Below are 23321 nucleotides of genomic sequence, written 5' to 3' on the forward strand. Positions count from 1 at the left end.
AATTGGTGTTGGGGCATCTAGCGGCTTTAAAGGATGCGGCGGTGGTCCACTGACCACATGGGCATCGACGGTGATGTTTTTCACATTTGCAGGTGTGGGTTGTTTCCTCGGTCGGAAACATAGAGCGGCAGCATTTTGTGTGTTGTTTCTTCGGTGAGGAGCTTTTCTTGCGTTTCTGCTTTCTTGTCCCCACTGACTTCCACGGGGTAGACGTTGTGGGTAGTGGTGTTTCATCGACATGTCGGAGGTCAGGTGTAGGGTGATCTGGTTCCATGGTTTGGGCTTGAAGTTTTTGACGTGCTTCGAGAATAACAGGTATGTACTTTGCTGGAAGCATGGCAACAGGTACAGCTGAGGATGTAACTGCTTGTCCGACTTCCATGTCAGTTGGTGAAGAGGAGGAGGAGGAGGAGGAGGAGTCGTCTTCGTCGGAGGAGGATGGAGATGTGCCTCCGTTATCCTCAGTGGAGTGAGACTCTTGGTCGTTGGGTTGATCTTTGCTTTGGTCTTTTTCAGGGTTCTTGTTAGTATCTTTCTTCTTTTTCTTTTCTTGGAGGATGGCGCAATTTTCTTTGTTGTGGCCATCGGCCTTGCAATGGTCGCAGTGCGGTGGCTGCGATACATGGAAGGCCGAAACCACGTGTTCCCCGAGCTTGAGCTCTCTGGGGATGGGGTTATGTTGTAGAACAGACCTTTTCATGATGAAAGCTCTTTTACCATTGCTGATACGGTATTGATCGTACAGCCTCCAACCCCGGGACACTGGAGCATAGTTGTTCAACAGTGCCTGGATCGGCTGCTGCTTTATCTTAGGGGGAACATAGCTGATGACGACCCTCTCCTCGTCATTGGTCCACGCGTTAGCGTAGACCGCCGACGAGGAGTCGGTGATCTTCTTAGCCAATAGTTTCGCTTGTGCATCATTGATGGTATAAAATATAACTTTCCCATTGGGGAGAAGGTTAATACCATTTAGGTTTCTTATCGCAAAGTTACATGTTTTGAGGAGGCCGTAGATCGCCTCCCGGTTCAGCCCGGGATTAAATCTAGCCTCTACCTCACCATCTCGCTCAATGCGAAAGGGATCATTGTTAGGGTTTTCAGCGTTATGGGCCGCTACTGCAGCGTAAGACGTGCCTGCAGGATTTGTAGCACCTGCCATACTTCAGTCCGCAATTCTATAAGGTAGCTTGTCTAACTTCTCACCTTGGGTTTGTGGTCCTGGAGTAAGTTCCGGAAGATCCCAGATGATATAATCCAATGTATGTATAATCCAAGGGCTAAGAGCCAGATTCTAACTTGCCTTCTTTGCTGTTCGGTAGTAAACGTAACTGAAGTAAAAAACGAATTCGATCGAATGCTCGCGCACGCTTCGGTCGTGGTTTTATAGCTACTCGATTTTGTCGAAGCCGATCGGTCGACAACCAATCGAAATCGAGGAAGTTAGTGAAACATTTTTGATTGGCTATGTAGTCTGGTTTGTTCAAATTTCAACAATGGCTTATTTGCATGCCCGGCGGCCAATCGCAACAACGATCCTCCATTCGGCTTATTCCATTGGCTGCACGCTTCGAATGCTCATTTGCATGTGGCAAATATAAATACGGTCCGACACGGGGAGCTTCACACATTCGTGTTGTTTGAAAAAAAAATTTAACCGCGAAAATGGCAGCCAGCAAAGGCACAAAGAAGGCAGTGAAGAAGCAGACGCCCGCCGACAAGCACAAGAAGCGCAGGCGTAAGCGAAAGGAAAGCTTCAGCATCTACGTGTACAAGGTGCTCAAGCAGGTACATCCCGACACCGGAATCTCGAGCCGCGCCATGAACATCATGAACTCGTTTGTGAGCGACGTGTTTGAGCGCATCGCTGGTGAGGCGTCGCGCTTGGCCCTGTACAACAAGCGTTCAACGGTGAGCAGTCGCGAGATCCAAACCGCGGTCCGCCTGCTCTTGCCCGGCGAGTTGGCCAAGCACGCAGTGTCCGAAGGTACCAAGGCCGTCACCAAGTACACCAGCTCCAAGTGAGCAAGCGATCGATCGCCCGACTCAACAACAGAACGGCTCTTTTCAGAGCCACCCGCTTGTTGCGAGGGAGAATCATTTGGAACCTTTCAATTCAATGATAATATTGCGCAGACCGGCGCCGCCGCCACTTTATCTGCGGGAAACGCAATCGTCGCGCCCCGCTACCACGCGTAGCCATTTACAACTTAACTTATTTTATTCAATTTTTTTGAAAAGTTTGTTCTGTCAAGTAAATTCGAGCGACAAGTTTGTTGTTTCACTCAATCCCTCGATTTTGAGTGTAATTTGGTTGAGAGGCGAAAACGAACCCAAACCAATTATCTGCGCAGCTGGAGGCCTTGATTGGTAAACTGCTGCCTTGTAACTTTACATGTAACTTTACTGCTTGTTACTGCTTTCCAACAATTTCGGTACGTTGCGATAAAAGTTTCATTTACTACTTGTTTTGCAATTGTTTATATTTATCGCCTTAACGGAAAATCGACGCTTTGTCATAAAATCGAAGTCCACAAATTTTGAAGCCACGGGTGGTCGAGTTGTAAGCTTACAGCACACCTGCATTTTGAGTGAGGGTCATAAAAAATTTTCGTCTTGCATTCTGCAAACAAGTTCTCTCTTACAACTTTTTCCACATTTCCACAGACTTTCTAAGCTATTAATTTTGGGTCGCGACATGTCCTCGCCACCAGTCCGGCTTTGATTTTCTGCAGTTTTTTCCTGTACTAAGCGGTCACGCGACGCAGGCCATTTCTCGATTTGCTCATACTCCCCAAGCCTAAGTTCGTTGCAAAGCGGCGATGCAGGCCACCCGCCGCGCCACGGAACAGTTGTACTTCGTTCCTAAAGCGCGACGGCCGCCACGCCAGTGCAAGCCACGGCGACTGGGCCTTTCGCAGCCCTTGGCGCCCCACCTCTCCGCCACCCGTGGCGTTAGCGGTGGTCGCGATGACCTGAGTTCGCGTGGGTAATTGGGTGAGGCATCGCACTAGGCCCCTGTACAGCAATCGTTGCGAATGCGCGCGTGTACCAAACGTACGACGACCGTACTTCTTGATTGCTAGCACAATACCAGCAAGTCTACCGACCGATACAACGACGGTGGCAAACATCGTTTCGCGTTGGTCCGTAAACGCTCTAAAAAAGGACGGCGTTGTCTCGCGGCTGCCAAAAGCTATTTCTTCACTTTGGAAGCACCTACGCACGCACTCACGTCGAGTTACTTACTTACTTACCCAAGAGATCATCAAGAATCATGACGGACTCGAAGAAGCAAAGCAGCAGGAAGCCCGCCGCGCCCGCGGCACACCCCACCTACGCGGTGATGATTAAGGCTGCCATCGCGCAGCTGAAGGAACGCAACGGCTCGTCTCGCCAAGCCATCGTCAAATACGTCAAGGCCAACTACAAGGTGAGCAACACGCCCGAAAGTCACATCAAGTTGGCTTTGAAGCGAATGGTGACGCAAGACGTGCTTACCCGCACCAAGGGCGTGGGCGCTTCTGGCTCCTTCAAGCTTGCCAGCAAGGCCTCGGCCGAAGCGCCAAAGAAGAAGACCAAGGCAAAGAAGCCAAAGCAAGCGGTTGCCAAGAAGCCGGCCGCAGCAGCGACGAAGAAGGAGACCGGCACCAAGAAGTCGGCTGGCAAAAAGGCCGCGGCCAAGAAGCCTGCTTCCAGCAGCAAGAAGACTGCCGCCAAAAAGACCGCGTCGCCGAAAAAGTCAGCCGCAAAGAAACCTGCGAGCAAAAAGGCAGCGGCTGGAAAGAAATCGCCTGCCAAAAAGAGCGCAGTGAAGGCCAAAAAGCCGGCCGCCAAAAAACCGGCAAAGAAGCCCAGTGCCAAGAAGCCGGCAGCGAAAAAGTGAGCACCGAAGTCGGCGGGGGGTCCGCATCATAACAAACGGCTCTTTTCAGGGCCACTCAACTTTGTGCAAAAGAGAGAAGCGAGCCACCAGCTCAAAACGAAGGCCGGGTTGCCCGGCCAGACGGAGGGAGGGCCGACCGACTGACTGACTACCTTTAAGTATGCTCTTTGGCGCCCCAAACGGACGAATTTTTCTGTTTTGTTTCGCGGAGGTACGAAAACTGGCTACTTAGTCGCGGTGGGCCGGGCGATTTCCAATTCGTGTCACTTGTTTCAATCGAGCAAATAGCGCGTTACTCATCATCATGTCAGGACGAGGCAAAGGAGGAAAAGGACTGGGAAAGGGAGGCGCAAAGCGTCATCGCAAAGTACTTCGAGACAACATCCAAGGCATTACCAAGCCGGCGATCAGGCGTCTCGCACGTCGTGGCGGTGTGAAGCGTATCTCGGGACTTATCTACGAGGAGACTCGCGGCGTGCTCAAGGTCTTCCTTGAGAACGTCATTCGGGACGCCGTCACTTACACCGAGCACGCCAAAAGGAAGACCGTCACCGCGCTCGACGTGGTGTACGCGTTGAAACGCCAGGGACGCACACTCTACGGATTCGGCGGTTGAGCTCGTCTCGGTTTCGCGACCACAACATCAGCAATCGGCCCTTTTCAGGGCCACCCACACTTTAATCGTGAGAGAATAGTTTGGTTACTTGGCGTGTGAGTTGTTTTTTGTTCCCGGTTTTGAGAGGTGGCCCTTCGCGTTTTGTTCTTGCCGGCGGCGGCGGCGGCGGCAAACAAAGCCAGGCGCCGATTGGTTGAAGGGTGAATTTAGCGCGGGCCAATAGGAAAGCGGCGCGAAAGTATATAAACGCCGTCCGAACGGCCGGTGGGCATCATTCGTTTACTGAAGAAGTACCGACGAGACCGTTCAAAAAAGATGGCAAGAACCAAGCAAACCGCTCGCAAATCTACCGGTGGCAAGGCACCGCGCAAGCAGCTGGCCACCAAGGCCGCTCGCAAAAGTGCACCAGCAACCGGGGGTGTGAAGAAGCCCCATCGTTACCGACCGGGAACCGTGGCTTTGCGTGAGATCAGGCGTTACCAGAAGTCGACCGAGCTTCTCATCCGCAAGCTGCCCTTCCAGAGGCTGGTGCGCGAGATCGCGCAGGACTTCAAGACCGATCTCCGCTTCCAGAGCAGCGCCGTGATGGCCCTGCAGGAGGCCAGCGAAGCCTACCTGGTCGGGCTCTTCGAGGACACCAACTTGTGTGCGATCCACGCGAAACGGGTGACGATCATGCCCAAGGACATCCAGCTGGCACGGCGAATTCGCGGTGAACGTGCCTAAGCACAGCAGGGGGGCGGGCGCCAACTAAACGAAACGGCTCTTTTCAGAGCCACCTAATTATTGGCTAAAGAGAAATTTGGATAAATCTGAATGAATGTGGGTGTCTAGTTCTAGTAGTTAGTTCGTTTTTGCGTAGACCTGCGTCACGATATTCAGAGTGCGTGACGAAACAGCGGGTGGTGATTGGTGGAGGGAAATTTTGGGTTAAAAAATGTCATGGTGGTGGCCGCCGCCGCCGCCGCAGCCGCAGCGTTGTGTTGCAAGGGATATATTTATTTGGGTATATTTGATGAGTAGCGAAACGGCAGCAAGGCACAAGTTTTCTCTTATTCATAAAAATTGGGTGGCTCTGAAAAGAGCCGTTAATGGTTGCGCGAGCTCCCTTGCCCTTACGCCTTCTTCGAGGTCTTTTTGGGCAAAAGTACGGCTTGGATGTTTGGCAGCACGCCGCCCTGTGCAATGGTAACCGAGCCGAGCAACTTGTTGAGTTCCTCGTCGTTGCGGATGGCCAACTGCAGGTGACGCGGGATGATACGAGTCTTCTTGTTGTCACGGGCCGCGTTGCCGGCCAACTCTAGCACCTCAGCGCTGAGGTACTCGAGGACGGCGGCCAAGTACACTGGCGCACCGGCACCAACACGCTCTGAGTAGTGACCTTGTCGCAAAAGTCGGTGAACACGGCCTACGGGAAATTGCAGTCCAGCACGGGACGACCTGCTCTTTGGCTTTGCCTTGGACTTGCCTCCTCCTTTGCCTCTGCCTGACATGCTTGCTGTTTATTTGCTTCGGTAGTAAACGTAACTGAAGTAAAAAACGAATTCGGTCGAATGCTCGCGCACGCTTCGGTCGTGGTTTTATAGCTACTCGATTTTGTCGAAGCCGATCGGTCGACAACCAATCGAAATCGAGGAAGTTAGTGAAACATTTTTGATTGGCTATGTAGTCTGGTTTGTTCAAATTTCAACAATGGCTTATTTGCATGCCCGGCGGCCAATCGCAACAACGATCCTCCATTCGGCTTATTCCATTGGCTGCACGCTTCGAATGCTCATTTGCATGTGGCAAATATAAATACGGTCCGACACGGGGAGCTTCACACATTCGTGTTGTTTGAAAAAAAAATTTAACCGCGAAAATGGCAGCCAGCAAAGGCACAAAGAAGGCAGTGAAGAAGCAGACGCCCGCCGACAAGCACAAGAAGCGCAGGCGTAAGCGAAAGGAAAGCTTCAGCATCTACGTGTACAAGGTGCTCAAGCAGGTACATCCCGACACCGGAATCTCGAGCCGCGCCATGAACATCATGAACTCGTTTGTGAGCGACGTGTTTGAGCGCATCGCTGGTGAGGCGTCGCGCTTGGCCCTGTACAACAAGCGTTCAACGGTGAGCAGTCGCGAGATCCAAACCGCGGTCCGCCTGCTCTTGCCCGGCGAGTTGGCCAAGCACGCAGTGTCCGAAGGTACCAAGGCCGTCACCAAGTACACCAGCTCCAAGTGAGCAAGCGATCGATCGCCCGACTCAACAACAGAACGGCTCTTTTCAGAGCCACCCGCTTGTTGCGAGGGAGAATCATTTGGAACCTTTCAATTCAATAATAATATTGCGCAGACCGGCGCCGCCGCCACTTTATCTGCGGGAAACGCAATCGTCGCGCCCCGCTACCACGCGTAGCCATTTACAACTTAACTTATTTTATTCAATTTTTTTGAAAAGTTTGTTCTGTCAAGTAAATTCGAGCGACAAGTTTGTTGTTTCACTCAATCCCTCGATTTTGAGTGTAATTTGGTTGAGAGGCGAAAACGAACCCAAACCAATTATCTGCGCAGCTGGAGGCCTTGATTGGTAAACTGCTGCCTTGTAACTTTACATGTAACTTTACTGCTTGTTACTGCTTTCCAACAATTTCGGTACGTTGCGATAAAAGTTTCATTTACTACTTGTTTTGCAATTGTTTATATTTATCGCCTTAACGGAAAATCGACGCTTTGTCATAAAATCGAAGTCCACAAATTTTGAAGCCACGGGTGGTCGAGTTGTAAGCTTACAGCACACCTGCATTTTGAGTGAGGGTCATAAAAAATTTTCGTCTTGCATTCTGCAAACAAGTTCTCTCTTACAACTTTTTCCACATTTCCACAGACTTTCTAAGCTATTAATTTTGGGTCGCGACATGTCCTCGCCACCAGTCCGGCTTTGATTTTCTGCAGTTTTTTCCTGTACTAAGCGGTCACGCGACGCAGGCCATTTCTCGATTTGCTCATACTCCCCAAGCCTAAGTTCGTTGCAAAGCGGCGATGCAGGCCACCCGCCGCGCCACGGAACAGTTGTACTTCGTTCCTAAAGCGCGACGGCCGCCACGCCAGTGCAAGCCACGGCGACTGGGCCTTTCGCAGCCCTTGGCGCCCCACCTCTCCGCCACCCGTGGCGTTAGCGGTGGTCGCGATGACCTGAGTTCGCGTGGGTAATTGGGTGAGGCATCGCACTAGGCCCCTGTACAGCAATCGTTGCGAATGCGCGCGTGTACCAAACGTACGACGACCGTACTTCTTGATTGCTAGCACAATACCAGCAAGTCTACCGACCGATACAACGACGGTGGCAAACATCGTTTCGCGTTGGTCCGTAAACGCTCTAAAAAAGGACGGCGTTGTCTCGCGGCTGCCAAAAGCTATTTCTTCACTTTGGAAGCACCTACGCACGCACTCACGTCGAGTTACTTACTTACTTACCCAAGAGATCATCAAGAATCATGACGGACTCGAAGAAGCAAAGCAGCAGGAAGCCCGCCGCGCCCGCGGCACACCCCACCTACGCGGTGATGATTAAGGCTGCCATCGCGCAGCTGAAGGAACGCAACGGCTCGTCTCGCCAAGCCATCGTCAAATACGTCAAGGCCAACTACAAGGTGAGCAACACGCCCGAAAGTCACATCAAGTTGGCTTTGAAGCGAATGGTGACGCAAGACGTGCTTACCCGCACCAAGGGCGTGGGCGCTTCTGGCTCCTTCAAGCTTGCCAGCAAGGCCTCGGCCGAAGCGCCAAAGAAGAAGACCAAGGCAAAGAAGCCAAAGCAAGCGGTTGCCAAGAAGCCGGCCGCAGCAGCGACGAAGAAGGAGACCGGCACCAAGAAGTCGGCTGGCAAAAAGGCCGCGGCCAAGAAGCCTGCTTCCAGCAGCAAGAAGACTGCCGCCAAAAAGACCGCGTCGCCGAAAAAGTCAGCCGCAAAGAAACCTGCGAGCAAAAAGGCAGCGGCTGGAAAGAAATCGCCTGCCAAAAAGAGCGCAGTGAAGGCCAAAAAGCCGGCCGCCAAAAAACCGGCAAAGAAGCCCAGTGCCAAGAAGCCGGCAGCGAAAAAGTGAGCACCGAAGTCGGCGGGGGGTCCGCATCATAACAAACGGCTCTTTTCAGGGCCACTCAACTTTGTGCAAAAGAGAGAAGCGAGCCACCAGCTCAAAACGAAGGCCGGGTTGCCCGGCCAGACGGAGGGAGGGCCGACCGACTGACTGACTACCTTTAAGTATGCTCTTTGGCGCCCCAAACGGACGAATTTTTCTGTTTTGTTTCGCGGAGGTACGAAAACTGGCTACTTAGTCGCGGTGGGCCGGGCGATTTCCAATTCGTGTCACTTGTTTCAATCGAGCAAATAGCGCGTTACTCATCATCATGTCAGGACGAGGCAAAGGAGGAAAAGGACTGGGAAAGGGAGGCGCAAAGCGTCATCGCAAAGTACTTCGAGACAACATCCAAGGCATTACCAAGCCGGCGATCAGGCGTCTCGCACGTCGTGGCGGTGTGAAGCGTATCTCGGGACTTATCTACGAGGAGACTCGCGGCGTGCTCAAGGTCTTCCTTGAGAACGTCATTCGGGACGCCGTCACTTACACCGAGCACGCCAAAAGGAAGACCGTCACCGCGCTCGACGTGGTGTACGCGTTGAAACGCCAGGGACGCACACTCTACGGATTCGGCGGTTGAGCTCGTCTCGGTTTCGCGACCACAACATCAGCAATCGGCCCTTTTCAGGGCCACCCACACTTTAATCGTGAGAGAATAGTTTGGTTACTTGGCGTGTGAGTTGTTTTTTGTTCCCGGTTTTGAGAGGTGGCCCTTCGCGTTTTGTTCTTGCCGGCGGCGGCGGCGGCGGCAAACAAAGCCAGGCGCCGATTGGTTGAAGGGTGAATTTAGCGCGGGCCAATAGGAAAGCGGCGCGAAAGTATATAAACGCCGTCCGAACGGCCGGTGGGCATCATTCGTTTACTGAAGAAGTACCGACGAGACCGTTCAAAAAAGATGGCAAGAACCAAGCAAACCGCTCGCAAATCTACCGGTGGCAAGGCACCGCGCAAGCAGCTGGCCACCAAGGCCGCTCGCAAAAGTGCACCAGCAACCGGGGGTGTGAAGAAGCCCCATCGTTACCGACCGGGAACCGTGGCTTTGCGTGAGATCAGGCGTTACCAGAAGTCGACCGAGCTTCTCATCCGCAAGCTGCCCTTCCAGAGGCTGGTGCGCGAGATCGCGCAGGACTTCAAGACCGATCTCCGCTTCCAGAGCAGCGCCGTGATGGCCCTGCAGGAGGCCAGCGAAGCCTACCTGGTCGGGCTCTTCGAGGACACCAACTTGTGTGCGATCCACGCGAAACGGGTGACGATCATGCCCAAGGACATCCAGCTGGCACGGCGAATTCGCGGTGAACGTGCCTAAGCACAGCAGGGGGGCGGGCGCCAACTAAACGAAACGGCTCTTTTCAGAGCCACCTAATTATTGGCTAAAGAGAAATTTGGATAAATCTGAATGAATGTGGGTGTCTAGTTCTAGTAGTTAGTTCGTTTTTGCGTAGACCTGCGTCACGATATTCAGAGTGCGTGACGAAACAGCGGGTGGTGATTGGTGGAGGGAAATTTTGGGTTAAAAAATGTCATGGTGGCCGCCGCCGCCGCAGCCGCAGCGTTGTGTTGCAAGGGATATATTTATTTGGGTATATTTGATGAGTAGCGAAACGGCAGCAAGGCACAAGTTTTCTCTTATTCCTAAAAATTGGGTGGCTCTGAAAAGAGCCGTTAATGGTTGCGCGAGCTCCCTTGCCCTTACGCCTTCTTCGAGGTCTTTTTGGGCAAAAGTACGGCTTGGATGTTTGGCAGCACGCCGCCCTGTGCAATGGTAACCGAGCCGAGCAACTTGTTGAGTTCCTCGTCGTTGCGGATGGCCAACTGCAGGTGACGCGGGATGATACGAGTCTTCTTGTTGTCACGGGCCGCGTTGCCGGCCAACTCTAGCACCTCAGCGCTGAGGTACTCGAGGACGGCGGCCAAGTACACTGGCGCACCGGCACCAACACGCTCTGAGTAGTGACCTTGTCGCAAAAGTCGGTGAACACGGCCTACGGGAAATTGCAGTCCAGCACGGGACGACCTGCTCTTTGGCTTTGCCTTGGACTTGCCTCCTCCTTTGCCTCTGCCTGACATGCTTGCTGTTTATTTGCTTCGGTAGTAAACGTAACTGAAGTAAAAAACGAATTCGATCGAATGCTCGCGCACGCTTCGGTCGTGGTTTTATAGCTACTCGATTTTGTCGAAGCCGATCGGTCGACAACCAATCGAAATCGAGGAAGTTAGTGAAACATTTTTGATTGGCTATGTAGTCTGGTTTGTTCAAATTTCAACAATGGCTTATTTGCATGCCCGGCGGCCAATCGCAACAACGATCCTCCATTCGGCTTATTCCATTGGCTGCACGCTTCGAATGCTCATTTGCATGTGGCAAATATAAATACGGTCCGACACGGGGAGCTTCACACATTCGTGTTGTTTGAAAAAAAAATTTAACCGCGAAAATGGCAGCCAGCAAAGGCACAAAGAAGGCAGTGAAGAAGCAGACGCCCGCCGACAAGCACAAGAAGCGCAGGCGTAAGCGAAAGGAAAGCTTCAGCATCTACGTGTACAAGGTGCTCAAGCAGGTACATCCCGACACCGGAATCTCGAGCCGCGCCATGAACATCATGAACTCGTTTGTGAGCGACGTGTTTGAGCGCATCGCTGGTGAGGCGTCGCGCTTGGCCCTGTACAACAAGCGTTCAACGGTGAGCAGTCGCGAGATCCAAACCGCGGTCCGCCTGCTCTTGCCCGGCGAGTTGGCCAAGCACGCAGTGTCCGAAGGTACCAAGGCCGTCACCAAGTACACCAGCTCCAAGTGAGCAAGCGATCGATCGCCCGACTCAACAACAGAACGGCTCTTTTCAGAGCCACCCGCTTGTTGCGAGGGAGAATCATTTGGAACCTTTCAATTCAATGATAATATTGCGCAGACCGGCGCCGCCGCCACTTTATCTGCGGGAAACGCAATCGTCGCGCCCCGCTACCACGCGTAGCCATTTACAACTTAACTTATTTTATTCAATTTTTTTGAAAAGTTTGTTCTGTCAAGTAAATTCGAGCGACAAGTTTGTTGTTTCACTCAATCCCTCGATTTTGAGTGTAATTTGGTTGAGAGGCGAAAACGAACCCAAACCAATTATCTGCGCAGCTGGAGGCCTTGATTGGTAAACTGCTGCCTTGTAACTTTACATGTAACTTTACTGCTTGTTACTGCTTTCCAACAATTTCGGTACGTTGCGATAAAAGTTTCATTTACTACTTGTTTTGCAATTGTTTATATTTATCGCCTTAACGGAAAATCGACGCTTTGTCATAAAATCGAAGTCCACAAATTTTGAAGCCACGGGTGGTCGAGTTGTAAGCTTACAGCACACCTGCATTTTGAGTGAGGGTCATAAAAAATTTTCGTCTTGCATTCTGCAAACAAGTTCTCTCTTACAACTTTTTCCACATTTCCACAGACTTTCTAAGCTATTAATTTTGGGTCGCGACATGTCCTCGCCACCAGTCCGGCTTTGATTTTCTGCAGTTTTTTCCTGTACTAAGCGGTCACGCGACGCAGGCCATTTCTCGATTTGCTCATACTCCCCAAGCCTAAGTTCGTTGCAAAGCGGCGATGCAGGCCACCCGCCGCGCCACGGAACAGTTGTACTTCGTTCCTAAAGCGCGACGGCCGCCACGCCAGTGCAAGCCACGGCGACTGGGCCTTTCGCAGCCCTTGGCGCCCCACCTCTCCGCCACCCGTGGCGTTAGCGGTGGTCGCGATGACCTGAGTTCGCGTGGGTAATTGGGTGAGGCATCGCACTAGGCCCCTGTACAGCAATCGTTGCGAATGCGCGCGTGTACCAAACGTACGACGACCGTACTTCTTGATTGCTAGCACAATACCAGCAAGTCTACCGACCGATACAACGACGGTGGCAAACATCGTTTCGCGTTGGTCCGTAAACGCTCTAAAAAAGGACGGCGTTGTCTCGCGGCTGCCAAAAGCTATTTCTTCACTTTGGAAGCACCTACGCACGCACTCACGTCGAGTTACTTACTTACTTACCCAAGAGATCATCAAGAATCATGACGGACTCGAAGAAGCAAAGCAGCAGGAAGCCCGCCGCGCCCGCGGCACACCCCACCTACGCGGTGATGATTAAGGCTGCCATCGCGCAGCTGAAGGAACGCAACGGCTCGTCTCGCCAAGCCATCGTCAAATACGTCAAGGCCAACTACAAGGTGAGCAACACGCCCGAAAGTCACATCAAGTTGGCTTTGAAGCGAATGGTGACGCAAGACGTGCTTACCCGCACCAAGGGCGTGGGCGCTTCTGGCTCCTTCAAGCTTGCCAGCAAGGCCTCGGCCGAAGCGCCAAAGAAGAAGACCAAGGCAAAGAAGCCAAAGCAAGCGGTTGCCAAGAAGCCGGCCGCAGCAGCGACGAAGAAGGAGACCGGCACCAAGAAGTCGGCTGGCAAAAAGGCCGCGGCCAAGAAGCCTGCTTCCAGCAGCAAGAAGACTGCCGCCAAAAAGACCGCGTCGCCGAAAAAGTCAGCCGCAAAGAAACCTGCGAGCAAAAAGGCAGCGGCTGGAAAGAAATCGCCTGCCAAAAAGAGCGCAGTGAAGGCCAAAAAGCCGGCCGCCAAAAAACCGGCAAAGAAGCCCAGTGCCAAGAAGCCGGCAGCGAAAAAGTGAGCACCGAAGTCGGCGGGGGGTCCGCATCATAACAAACGGCTCTTTTCAGGGCCACTCAACTTTGTGCAAAAGAGAGAAGCGAGCCACCAGCTCAAAACGAAGGCCGGGTTGCCCGGCCAGACGGAGGGAGGGCCGACCGACTGACTGACTACCTTTAAGTATGCTCTTTGGCGCCCCAAACGGACGAATTTTTCTGTTTTGTTTCGCGGAGGTACGAAAACTGGCTACTTAGTCGCGGTGGGCCGGGCGATTTCCAATTCGTGTCACTTGTTTCAATCGAGCAAATAGCGCGTTACTCATCATCATGTCAGGACGAGGCAAAGGAGGAAAAGGACTGGGAAAGGGAGGCGCAAAGCGTCATCGCAAAGTACTTCGAGACAACATCCAAGGCATTACCAAGCCGGCGATCAGGCGTCTCGCACGTCGTGGCGGTGTGAAGCGTATCTCGGGACTTATCTACGAGGAGACTCGCGGCGTGCTCAAGGTCTTCCTTGAGAACGTCATTCGGGACGCCGTCACTTACACCGAGCACGCCAAAAGGAAGACCGTCACCGCGCTCGACGTGGTGTACGCGTTGAAACGCCAGGGACGCACACTCTACGGATTCGGCGGTTGAGCTCGTCTCGGTTTCGCGACCACAACATCAGCAATCGGCCCTTTTCAGGGCCACCCACACTTTAATCGTGAGAGAATAGTTTGGTTACTTGGCGTGTGAGTTGTTTTTTGTTCCCGGTTTTGAGAGGTGGCCCTTCGCGTTTTGTTCTTGCCGGCGGCGGCGGCGGCGGCAAACAAAGCCAGGCGCCGATTGGTTGAAGGGTGAATTTAGCGCGGGCCAATAGGAAAGCGGCGCGAAAGTATATAAACGCCGTCCGAACGGCCGGTGGGCATCATTCGTTTACTGAAGAAGTACCGACGAGACCGTTTCTCGGAAGAAAGAAAAGAGAAGATTTGTCAGGAAACGAATAAACAGCGTGTGAAGATATTTCTTGAAGATTTCTTCAGTGAAGGGCGGCACCTGAAGAAACTTCAGAAGACCCCTTGTTGATTGGCGGCCCTTGTTAGGGCTAAGAGAACATTGCCATGACCGAGGCCAATACTCAACCCCGCAGCTATGCGGCAGTAGCATCGACGTCGTCGGCACCACCTGCGGCAGTACAACAAACGGTAGGCGGTGCCGGCGGCGGTCCCCCTTATACCATCGACCGGACGGGTGAGGTTGAAACCAGATTCAACCCTGGACTAAAGAGAAGCGAAATCTACGAGCTGTTGGACTCCATGAAGTATCCCATGGACTGGCTGAAAGGATTCATCCAGTACCCGCAAGGAAAGGTAACCTTCTACACCAATAACTCTGCTTGTGCAAAGGAATTTGCTGCCTCCCTCAACAATACTGGGAAAGCGGTGTATGCAGACGCATACACCGAAGATATCGAGAGGGTTGTTGTCTCCTATGTGCCACCATGGATGACGCAACGCAGAATCATCACCTTCCTCAAGAACTTCGCACCGGTAACCAAAAACTGGCAGATGCTTGACAATCGAAGAAAAGAACAAGGGAAAAGAGCATTTCTATTGAAGGCCTCTGTATTGAAACAGCACCCAATTCCACGAGAGGTATGGCTAGACTCGAAAAAGCTTAACTTCTATTATGCATCCCAGGCTGCCCACTGCAATTATTGCCACGAGGCAGGACACGAGAAGGAAATATGTCCACAACTCCTGAAGAAAAAAGAGCGGCAGCAACAAAACCACCAACAGCAGCAGCAACAACCTATGCTTGAAGACACACAGCATCCCGAAGAGACACAAGAGGAGCAGGAGGAGGAGCAGCAACAGCAACAACCCCACCACGAAGAAAAAGAAGAGGAAGAAGGTACGGTTTCCGATATCGACGCCGACACCGACACCACCACCACCACCACCACCAACACCACCAACACAACGTCAACAGAAGGAGTTCCATCTGACTCCTTGTCAACAGCGAATAGCACCGGGGTGGCTCTACCAGAACCACACACCAGCACACCGCAACCACGCAAACGCAACAGAAGGTCCAGGAACTCCTATACAAGGTGCTGCCGCACACGAATCCCAAGCGAGGTCAGTGACTTTACGTGCCAATGTGAAAAATTATACTTAAAGTGCGAATGTGGTATTTGGAGCCCTGCTTTGGATTATGGGACCAAAGTAAGATGCCCCGGTTGTGCTGTATTATGCGTGCAATGCACTTGTAAACAATTTTACCGAGTAAAAGAAAAAGGGAAAATAACGTGTAACTGTGGGGTCCGCATACCGACTGATTTCAACCAAACAACAATATAAATTCATAATAATTAATCATTGTAATGGAATCTTCAATAATAATGGACCTGTTAGTGTATTTTTTCGTAGTTTGTATATTTGTTTTTGTATTTTTTGTTGAAATAATCAAAAGTAATGACGTCACACATAAAAATTTGTACTTTGAATGTAAATGGCATGGGCCTGGCCACCAAAAGGCAGGCCTTGTTCCGCCATCTTTCCTCTTTAGCTTTTGACATCTATCTCCTCCAGGAGACTCACTCTTCACCCCAAACCGAATCCCTCTGGAAGTCCGAATGGACTTCCGGCCCTGCCCTCTTAAACTCGGCACCCTACGAAGGCTACGCCAAAGGGGGTGTCGCAGTTCTTCTCAATTCTCCGAACCTCCAAATTCTAAAATCTGTTTCTGACTCTGCCGGCCGTATTATCGCGGTCGACATCTCAACCCGCACCCACACCCTCCATATTGTCAACATCTACGCCCCCTCTGGAAACCCGGTTAGTAATAATTTATTTTTTAATTCACTGTATTCCTATGTTACATCACCGCACCCTATAATTTTGGCTGGAGATTTTAATTGTGTTGAAAACCCTTCCTTAGATAAATTTCCCCCTATCAAAACCTCTCCCCCCAGCACAAATCTAGCACAATTAACTAACCTTTTTAAGTTACAAGACTCTTTTCGTCTACTCCACCCCGATTTAGTTCAATTTTCCCGTCGTTCCTTTAATTTTCAATCCCGTTTGGATCGCATTTATGTTACTCCTCATTTAACGCCTAAAAAACATTCTTTTATTACCTGCCCCTATTCAGATCATGATTTTGTTATTCTTACTCTTAATTTGGTCTCTGCTCCACCAAGGGGCAGAGGCCCATGGAAAAATAATGTCAAAACCTTTTACGACCCCTTTTTTGTTTATGATTTAAATCGTCATTATGTTATTTGGTCTTCACTAGCTCCTATGTTTAACAACCCCCTTGATTTTTGGTTATCCCTTAAAGTTAAAATTAAATCCCTTATAATTTCCCATTCGAAACGTTTAGTTAAAGAATCACGTGATTATGTTTCTTCCCTCCAACAATCCCTTGATACCATCAGAACTACTCTTAATTTTTCTCCGTTGAAAGAACATTTTAATTCCTTTTATTCCGTTAAAAAATCCTTACTTAATTTTCATTTGGAATCTTCCCGTTCTAATTTACTCAAATCCTTATCTTCAGACCCTAATTTTAAACCCATCATTGACAAAGCCCTTTATGCAAAACTTCTTCCTTTAAAATTTAATCCCCCTATTTTTGAGTTACAAGATTCTTTTGGCCTTCCTTTAACTACCCCCAAAGAAATGCTTTCACATACTTTTGATTTTTTTAAGTTATTATATTCTAATCAAAATCTTGAGTTACCAACCCCCACGAACATTTTTCTTAAACAACCTCCTAAGTTTATCCCTGATTCTTATTTAGAAAATTTATCTTCTCCCTTTTCAGTTTCAGAAATTAAAAAATCGGTTTTTCTTTTTCCCTATGGCAAAACCCCCGGCCCCGACGGTCTCAGTTCAGAGTTTTACAAACTGTTCTGGGACCTGATCGGGGCCGACCTCACATCAGCCCTTAATTTTTCTTTTCTTAATGCTTATACCCCTCCTAATTTCACATCCGGACATATTACTCTTATTTTTAAAAAATCTGACCCTTCTTTGTTATCAAATTATCGCCCAATATCCCTTCTTAATTTAGATTATAAAATTTTGACGAAAACACTTAATTTACGTATTACCCCTTTTATTTCACATTTAATTTCCCCTAATCAGTTTGCCCAACCTGGTTTTACATCTTCTCACGCCACTACCCTTCTTCGCGATCTTCATTATTCAGCCAAAAATCGTAATTCAGACTCCTTTTTTATCTCTCTTGACTTCCGAAAAGCTTTCGATTCTATTTCTTTTGACTGGCTTCTTTTACAATTAAAACTAAAACGCTTTCCCCCACTTTTTACTGATTTTTTATCTTCACTCAATTCTTCATCCTCATCACAAGCCCTCCTCAACGGGTTTGTCACAACGGGTTTCCCGATCAGGAGAGGTGTCAGGCAAGGTGACCCCCTTAGCCTGACCCTCTTCCTGATTGCTGTCGACCCGCTTCTTGCTGCCCTTCAAAACCACCCCTCAATTAGGTCTATCCCCGCACCATGCCGTTACGTACCCAAAGCGGTCGCCTACGCGGACGATGTCACCCTAGCGGTGACCGGCCGCGACTCCCTCTTACTTGCCCTCGACCTCGTCACACAATTTTCTAGTATATCTGGCTTAACCGTAAATCCCACCAAAACCCAGGCGATCGCCACTATCAATCCCCCTCATAACTTTACCCAATATCAAATAACTTGGAACAGTAAGGCCATAAGCCCATTAAATATACCAATCGGACACCCCAGCTCAATCACCGCGGCATGGCGCAAAGCCATCTTCTCTTTACAAACCCGTGTCTCCTCTATAAGCGACCCCTTTCTGACCTACGATTCGAAAAGCATTCTCACTAAAACACTACTCCTTCCCCAGATCTCTTATCTAGCCAAAACATACCCTCTCCCTGAAGGACAGCGGGAAGCGGTAGACAGCATTGTGGCAGGCTTCGTTGGGGGTCACCACAATCCTACCCTTCCCATCCAAACCCTGGCGGCGTCGCGTGACCTTGGCGGGTATGGCGTCGCCAACATACCACTTTACTCAAAACTATTCTTCCTCTTTCCTGTAAAAAATTATTATAAACATAGAATTTTAGATACCCCCACAACTCCTGCTCTTTCTTTTGTTGAGTTCAATATTGGTTTACCCCTCTCTAAGTTTTTTAATTTACGTACCCGCAATAATTTACCCCATGCCACAACACCTTCTCCTTTCTATAAATATCTTTTAGACCTTACCTTTAAGTTTGCCCCCACTGAATCTGAGTTACTTTCTCCTAAGTTAAAACCTCTTTATTTACGTTTGACAAATCCCGAATCAACCCCTTTTCAGTTGACAGATTGGTCCTTGGTTCATCATCCTTCTTTACCCAATTATTTGAAGACATTTAATTTTCGTATTACTTATAATTTGCTACCCCTTAAGTCGACATATACCCCCTTTCTTTTAGACAATGATTGCTTTTGTACTTTTTGTTCTAACAAATACGAAACTAACAAACATTTATTTTTTGAATGCACCCAAATTCAACCACTTCGTTCTTTAGTTATTTCAGTTCTTAGAGCACTGATGCCACAAAACCCCTATTATTTCGATAATCCTACTTATTTACATTTTCCCCAACTCCTTAACGATAATACACCCGAGCACCGAGCACTCATCATTATTTTAAACACCACCCTTACCCACACAATATGGAAAACCCGAAATAAAGTTAAAAAGAATCCCAATTTTGCTAAAAACATCCCTAAAAGATTGACCCAATCCTTCCGACAATCGCTAAACCTTAAATATCAGTTACTGCGGACAAGGCCAGACCCCCTCCTCGAGGTGGTACTTGCCAAAGCCAGAGATTTTTTACATAAATAACAGGACCCCACAGAGTGTACCCCTTTTTTAGCGCTTTCTTCCTCTCCCAGTTGACAGTGTAACTCTCCTCTTTACTTGCGTTCTCTTCTATAAAAATAACAATAATAGTGTAATTCTCCTCTTTTATGCCGCGCTCTCTTCCTGTACATAGTTGTAAATACTGTATCTATCCTTTGTTTGCGCTAGTTTCTGTTGTTATCGTTTTTTCGTTATTCGCTGGGCACCTTTAAAGTGCCCGAATAAAATATAAAAAAAAAAAAAAAATGGCAAGAACCAAGCAAACCGCTCGCAAATCTACCGGTGGCAAGGCACCGCGCAAGCAGCTGGCCACCAAGGCCGCTCGCAAAAGTGCACCAGCAACCGGGGGTGTGAAGAAGCCCCATCGTTACCGACCGGGAACCGTGGCTTTGCGTGAGATCAGGCGTTACCAGAAGTCGACCGAGCTTCTCATCCGCAAGCTGCCCTTCCAGAGGCTGGTGCGCGAGATCGCGCAGGACTTCAAGACCGATCTCCGCTTCCAGAGCAGCGCCGTGATGGCCCTGCAGGAGGCCAGCGAAGCCTACCTGGTCGGGCTCTTCGAGGACACCAACTTGTGTGCGATCCACGCGAAACGGGTGACGATCATGCCCAAGGACATCCAGCTGGCACGGCGAATTCGCGGTGAACGTGCCTAAGCACAGCAGGGGGGCGGGCGCCAACTAAACGAAACGGCTCTTTTCAGAGCCACCTAATTATTGGCTAAAGAGAAATTTGGATAAATCTGAATGAATGTGGGTGTCTAGTTCTAGTAGTTAGTTCGTTTTTGCGTAGACCTGCGTCACGATATTCAGAGTGCGTGACGAAACAGCGGGTGGTGATTGGTGGAGGGAAATTTTGGGTTAAAAAATGTCATGGTGGTGGCCGCCGCCGCCGCCGCAGCCGCAGCGTTGTGTTGCAAGGGATATATTTATTTGGGTATATTTGATGAGTAGCGAAACGGCAGCAAGGCACAAGTTTTCTCTTATTCATAAAAATTGGGTGGCTCTGAAAAGAGCCGTTAATGGTTGCGCGAGCTCCCTTGCCCTTACGCCTTCTTCGAGGTCTTTTTGGGCAAAAGTACGGCTTGGATGTTTGGCAGCACGCCGCCCTGTGCAATGGTAACCGAGCCGAGCAACTTGTTGAGTTCCTCGTCGTTGCGGATGGCCAACTGCAGGTGACGCGGGATGATACGAGTCTTCTTGTTGTCACGGGCCGCGTTGCCGGCCAACTCTAGCACCTCAGCGCTGAGGTACTCGAGGACGGCGGCCAAGTACACTGGCGCACCGGCACCAACACGCTCTGAGTAGTGACCTTGTCGCAAAAGTCGGTGAACACGGCCTACGGGAAATTGCAGTCCAGCACGGGACGACCTGCTCTTTGGCTTTGCCTTGGACTTGCCTCCTCCTTTGCCTCTGCCTGACATGCTTGCTGTTTATTTGCTTCGGTAGTAAACGTAACTGAAGTAAAAAACGAATTCGGTCGAATGCTCGCGCACGCTTCGGTCGTGGTTTTATAGCTACTCGATTTTGTCGAAGCCGATCGGTCGACAACCAATCGAAATCGAGGAAGTTAGTGAAACATTTTTGATTGGCTATGTAGTCTGGTTTGTTCAAATTTCAACAATGGCTTATTTGCATGCCCGGCGGCCAATCGCAACAACGATCCTCCATTCGGCTTATTCCATTGGCTGCACGCTTCGAATGCTCATTTGCATGTGGCAAATATAAATACGGTCCGACACGGGGAGCTTCACACATTCGTGTTGTTTGAAAAAAAAATTTAACCGCGAAAATGGCAGCCAGCAAAGGCACAAAGAAGGCAGTGAAGAAGCAGACGCCCGCCGACAAGCACAAGAAGCGCAGGCGTAAGCGAAAGGAAAGCTTCAGCATCTACGTGTACAAGGTGCTCAAGCAGGTACATCCCGACACCGGAATCTCGAGCCGCGCCATGAACATCATGAACTCGTTTGTGAGCGACGTGTTTGAGCGCATCGCTGGTGAGGCGTCGCGCTTGGCCCTGTACAACAAGCGTTCAACGGTGAGCAGTCGCGAGATCCAAACCGCGGTCCGCCTGCTCTTGCCCGGCGAGTTGGCCAAGCACGCAGTGTCCGAAGGTACCAAGGCCGTCACCAAGTACACCAGCTCCAAGTGAGCAAGCGATCGATCGCCCGACTCAACAACAGAACGGCTCTTTTCAGAGCCACCCGCTTGTTGCGAGGGAGAATCATTTGGAACCTTTCAATTCAATAATAATATTGCGCAGACCGGCGCCGCCGCCACTTTATCTGCGGGAAACGCAATCGTCGCGCCCCGCTACCACGCGTAGCCATTTACAACTTAACTTATTTTATTCAATTTTTTGGAAAAGTTTGTTCTGTCAAGTAAATTCGAGCGACAAGTTTGTTGTTTCACTCAATCCCTCGATTTTGAGTGTAATTTGGTTGAGAGGCGAAAACGAACCCAAACCAATTATCTGCGCAGCTGGAGGCCTTGATTGGTAAACTGCTGCCTTGTAACTTTACATGTAACTTTACTGCTTGTTACTGCTTTCCAACAATTTCGGTACGTTGCGATAAAAGTTTCATTTACTACTTGTTTTGCAATTGTTTATATTTATCGCCTTAACGGAAAATCGACGCTTTGTCATAAAATCGAAGTCAACAAATTTTGAAGCCACGGGTGGTCGAGTTGTAAGCTTACAGCACACCTGCATTTTGAGTGAGGGTCATAAAAAATTTTCGTCTTGCATTCTGCAAACAAGTTCTCTCTTACAACTTTTTCCACATTTCCACAGACTTTCTAAGCTATTAATTTTGGGTCGCGACATGTCCTCGCCACCAGTCCGGCTTTGATTTTCTGCAGTTTTTTCCTGTACTAAGCGGTCACGCGACGCAGGCCATTTCTCGATTTGCTCATACTCCCCAAGCCTAAGTTCGTTGCAAAGCGGCGATGCAGGCCACCCGCCGCGCCACGGAACAGTTGTACTTCGTTCCTAAAGCGCGACGGCCGCCACGCCAGTGCAAGCCACGGCGACTGGGCCTTTCGCAGCCCTTGGCGCCCCACCTCTCCGCCACCCGTGGCGTTAGCGGTGGTCGCGATGACCTGAGTTCGCGTGGGTAATTGGGTGAGGCATCGCACTAGGCCCCTGTACAGCAATCGTTGCGAATGCGCGCGTGTACCAAACGTACGACGACCGTACTTCTTGATTGCTAGCACAATACCAGCAAGTCTACCGACCGATACAACGACGGTGGCAAACATCGTTTCGCGTTGGTCCGTAAACGCTCTAAAAAAGGACGGCGTTGTCTCGCGGCTGCCAAAAGCTATTTCTTCACTTTGGAAGCACCTACGCACGCACTCACGTCGAGTTACTTACTTACTTACCCAAGAGATCATCAAGAATCATGACGGACTCGAAGAAGCAAAGCAGCAGGAAGCCCGCCGCGCCCGCGGCACACCCCACCTACGCGGTGATGATTAAGGCTGCCATCGCGCAGCTGAAGGAACGCAACGGCTCGTCTCGCCAAGCCATCGTCAAATACGTCAAGGCCAACTACAAGGTGAGCAACACGCCCGAAAGTCACATCAAGTTGGCTTTGAAGCGAATGGTGACGCAAGACGTGCTTACCCGCACCAAGGGCGTGGGCGCTTCTGGCTCCTTCAAGCTTGCCAGCAAGGCCTCGGCCGAAGCGCCAAAGAAGAAGACCAAGGCAAAGAAGCCAAAGCAAGCGGTTGCCAAGAAGCCGGCCGCAGCAGCGACGAAGAAGGAGACCGGCACCAAGAAGTCGGCTGGCAAAAAGGCCGCGGCCAAGAAGCCTGCTTCCAGCAGCAAGAAGACTGCCGCCAAAAAGACCGCGTCGCCGAAAAAGTCAGCCGCAAAGAAACCTGCGAGCAAAAAGGCAGCGGCTGGAAAGAAATCGCCTGCCAAAAAGAGCGCAGTGAAGGCCAAAAAGCCGGCCGCCAAAAAACCGGCAAAGAAGCCCAGTGCCAAGAAGCCGGCAGCGAAAAAGTGAGCACCGAAGTCGGCGGGGGGTCCGCATCATAACAAACGGCTCTTTTCAGGGCCACTCAACTTTGTGCAAAAGAGAGAAGCGAGCCACCAGCTCAAAACGAAGGCCGGGTTGCCCGGCCAGACGGAGGGAGGGCCGACCGACTGACTGACTACCTTTAAG

At 50.4% G+C, this 23321-nt stretch overlaps 13 protein-coding genes across 13 annotated transcripts; 10 read left to right on the forward strand and 3 right to left on the reverse strand.

The window, feature by feature from the left end:
* The first annotated feature begins 1656 nt into the window (after positions 1-1656).
* On the forward strand, positions 1657-2025 carry LOC145894294 (histone H2B.2-like). The gene has a single exon (XM_082982832.1). The coding sequence runs from the start codon at positions 1666-1668 to the stop codon at positions 2023-2025; it is 360 nt and encodes a 119-aa protein (XP_082838958.1). The 5' UTR covers positions 1657-1665.
* Positions 2026-4190: 2165 nt separating this feature from the next.
* On the forward strand, positions 4191-4502 carry LOC145895635 (histone H4). Its single transcript, XM_082984432.1, has one exon. The coding sequence runs from the start codon at positions 4191-4193 to the stop codon at positions 4500-4502; it is 312 nt and encodes a 103-aa protein (XP_082840558.1).
* Positions 4503-4817: 315 nt separating this feature from the next.
* On the forward strand, positions 4818-5228 carry LOC145894483 (histone H3). Its single transcript, XM_082983091.1, has one exon. It carries the CDS (start codon positions 4818-4820, stop codon positions 5226-5228), a length of 411 nt encoding a protein of 136 aa, XP_082839217.1.
* Positions 5229-5617: 389 nt separating this feature from the next.
* LOC145895636 (histone H2AX) lies at positions 5618-5995 on the reverse strand. Its single transcript, XM_082984433.1, has one exon. It carries the CDS (start codon positions 5993-5995, stop codon positions 5618-5620), a length of 378 nt encoding a protein of 125 aa, XP_082840559.1.
* Positions 5996-6363: 368 nt separating this feature from the next.
* LOC145895637 (histone H2B.2-like) lies at positions 6364-6723 on the forward strand. Its single transcript, XM_082984434.1, has one exon. The coding sequence runs from the start codon at positions 6364-6366 to the stop codon at positions 6721-6723; it is 360 nt and encodes a 119-aa protein (XP_082840560.1).
* Positions 6724-8888: 2165 nt separating this feature from the next.
* On the forward strand, positions 8889-9200 carry LOC145895638 (histone H4). Its single transcript, XM_082984436.1, has one exon. The coding sequence runs from the start codon at positions 8889-8891 to the stop codon at positions 9198-9200; it is 312 nt and encodes a 103-aa protein (XP_082840562.1).
* Positions 9201-9515: 315 nt separating this feature from the next.
* On the forward strand, positions 9516-9926 carry LOC145894482 (histone H3). The gene has a single exon (XM_082983090.1). The coding sequence runs from the start codon at positions 9516-9518 to the stop codon at positions 9924-9926; it is 411 nt and encodes a 136-aa protein (XP_082839216.1).
* A 383-nt stretch (positions 9927-10309) lies between these two features.
* LOC145895639 (histone H2AX) lies at positions 10310-10687 on the reverse strand. The gene has a single exon (XM_082984437.1). The coding sequence runs from the start codon at positions 10685-10687 to the stop codon at positions 10310-10312; it is 378 nt and encodes a 125-aa protein (XP_082840563.1).
* Positions 10688-11055: 368 nt separating this feature from the next.
* On the forward strand, positions 11056-11415 carry LOC145895640 (histone H2B.2-like). The gene has a single exon (XM_082984438.1). The coding sequence runs from the start codon at positions 11056-11058 to the stop codon at positions 11413-11415; it is 360 nt and encodes a 119-aa protein (XP_082840564.1).
* Positions 11416-13580: 2165 nt separating this feature from the next.
* On the forward strand, positions 13581-13892 carry LOC145895641 (histone H4). Its single transcript, XM_082984439.1, has one exon. The coding sequence runs from the start codon at positions 13581-13583 to the stop codon at positions 13890-13892; it is 312 nt and encodes a 103-aa protein (XP_082840565.1).
* A 5503-nt stretch (positions 13893-19395) lies between these two features.
* Positions 19396-19806, forward strand: LOC145895642 (histone H3). Its single transcript, XM_082984440.1, has one exon. The coding sequence runs from the start codon at positions 19396-19398 to the stop codon at positions 19804-19806; it is 411 nt and encodes a 136-aa protein (XP_082840566.1).
* Positions 19807-20195: 389 nt separating this feature from the next.
* Positions 20196-20573, reverse strand: LOC145895643 (histone H2AX). Its single transcript, XM_082984441.1, has one exon. The coding sequence runs from the start codon at positions 20571-20573 to the stop codon at positions 20196-20198; it is 378 nt and encodes a 125-aa protein (XP_082840567.1).
* A 368-nt stretch (positions 20574-20941) lies between these two features.
* LOC145895644 (histone H2B.2-like) lies at positions 20942-21301 on the forward strand. The gene has a single exon (XM_082984442.1). The coding sequence runs from the start codon at positions 20942-20944 to the stop codon at positions 21299-21301; it is 360 nt and encodes a 119-aa protein (XP_082840568.1).
* The last annotated feature ends 2020 nt before the right edge of the window (positions 21302-23321 follow it).

The sequence above is a fragment of the Ascidia mentula genome, chromosome 3, assembly GCF_947561715.1.
Source record: "Ascidia mentula chromosome 3, kaAscMent1.1, whole genome shotgun sequence".
In the NCBI taxonomy this organism is placed as follows: Eukaryota; Metazoa; Chordata; class Ascidiacea; order Phlebobranchia; family Ascidiidae; genus Ascidia; species Ascidia mentula.

What these genes read in the sequence shown, in the direction of transcription:
- LOC145895644 (XM_082984442.1), top strand. Translation starts at nt 20,942, where the DNA reads ATGGCAGCCAGCAAAGGCACAAAGAAGGCAGTGAAGAAGCAGACGCCC.
- LOC145894482 (XM_082983090.1), top strand. Translation starts at nt 9,516, where the DNA reads ATGGCAAGAACCAAGCAAACCGCTCGCAAATCTACCGGTGGCAAGGCA.
- LOC145895641 (XM_082984439.1), top strand. Translation starts at nt 13,581, where the DNA reads ATGTCAGGACGAGGCAAAGGAGGAAAAGGACTGGGAAAGGGAGGCGCA.
- LOC145895637 (XM_082984434.1), top strand. Translation starts at nt 6,364, where the DNA reads ATGGCAGCCAGCAAAGGCACAAAGAAGGCAGTGAAGAAGCAGACGCCC.
- LOC145894483 (XM_082983091.1), top strand. Translation starts at nt 4,818, where the DNA reads ATGGCAAGAACCAAGCAAACCGCTCGCAAATCTACCGGTGGCAAGGCA.
- LOC145894294 (XM_082982832.1), top strand. Translation starts at nt 1,666, where the DNA reads ATGGCAGCCAGCAAAGGCACAAAGAAGGCAGTGAAGAAGCAGACGCCC.
- LOC145895635 (XM_082984432.1), top strand. Translation starts at nt 4,191, where the DNA reads ATGTCAGGACGAGGCAAAGGAGGAAAAGGACTGGGAAAGGGAGGCGCA.
- LOC145895640 (XM_082984438.1), top strand. Translation starts at nt 11,056, where the DNA reads ATGGCAGCCAGCAAAGGCACAAAGAAGGCAGTGAAGAAGCAGACGCCC.
- LOC145895643 (XM_082984441.1), bottom strand. Translation starts at nt 20,573, where the DNA reads ATGTCAGGCAGAGGCAAAGGAGGAGGCAAGTCCAAGGCAAAGCCAAAG.
- LOC145895636 (XM_082984433.1), bottom strand. Translation starts at nt 5,995, where the DNA reads ATGTCAGGCAGAGGCAAAGGAGGAGGCAAGTCCAAGGCAAAGCCAAAG.
- LOC145895639 (XM_082984437.1), bottom strand. Translation starts at nt 10,687, where the DNA reads ATGTCAGGCAGAGGCAAAGGAGGAGGCAAGTCCAAGGCAAAGCCAAAG.
- LOC145895642 (XM_082984440.1), top strand. Translation starts at nt 19,396, where the DNA reads ATGGCAAGAACCAAGCAAACCGCTCGCAAATCTACCGGTGGCAAGGCA.
- LOC145895638 (XM_082984436.1), top strand. Translation starts at nt 8,889, where the DNA reads ATGTCAGGACGAGGCAAAGGAGGAAAAGGACTGGGAAAGGGAGGCGCA.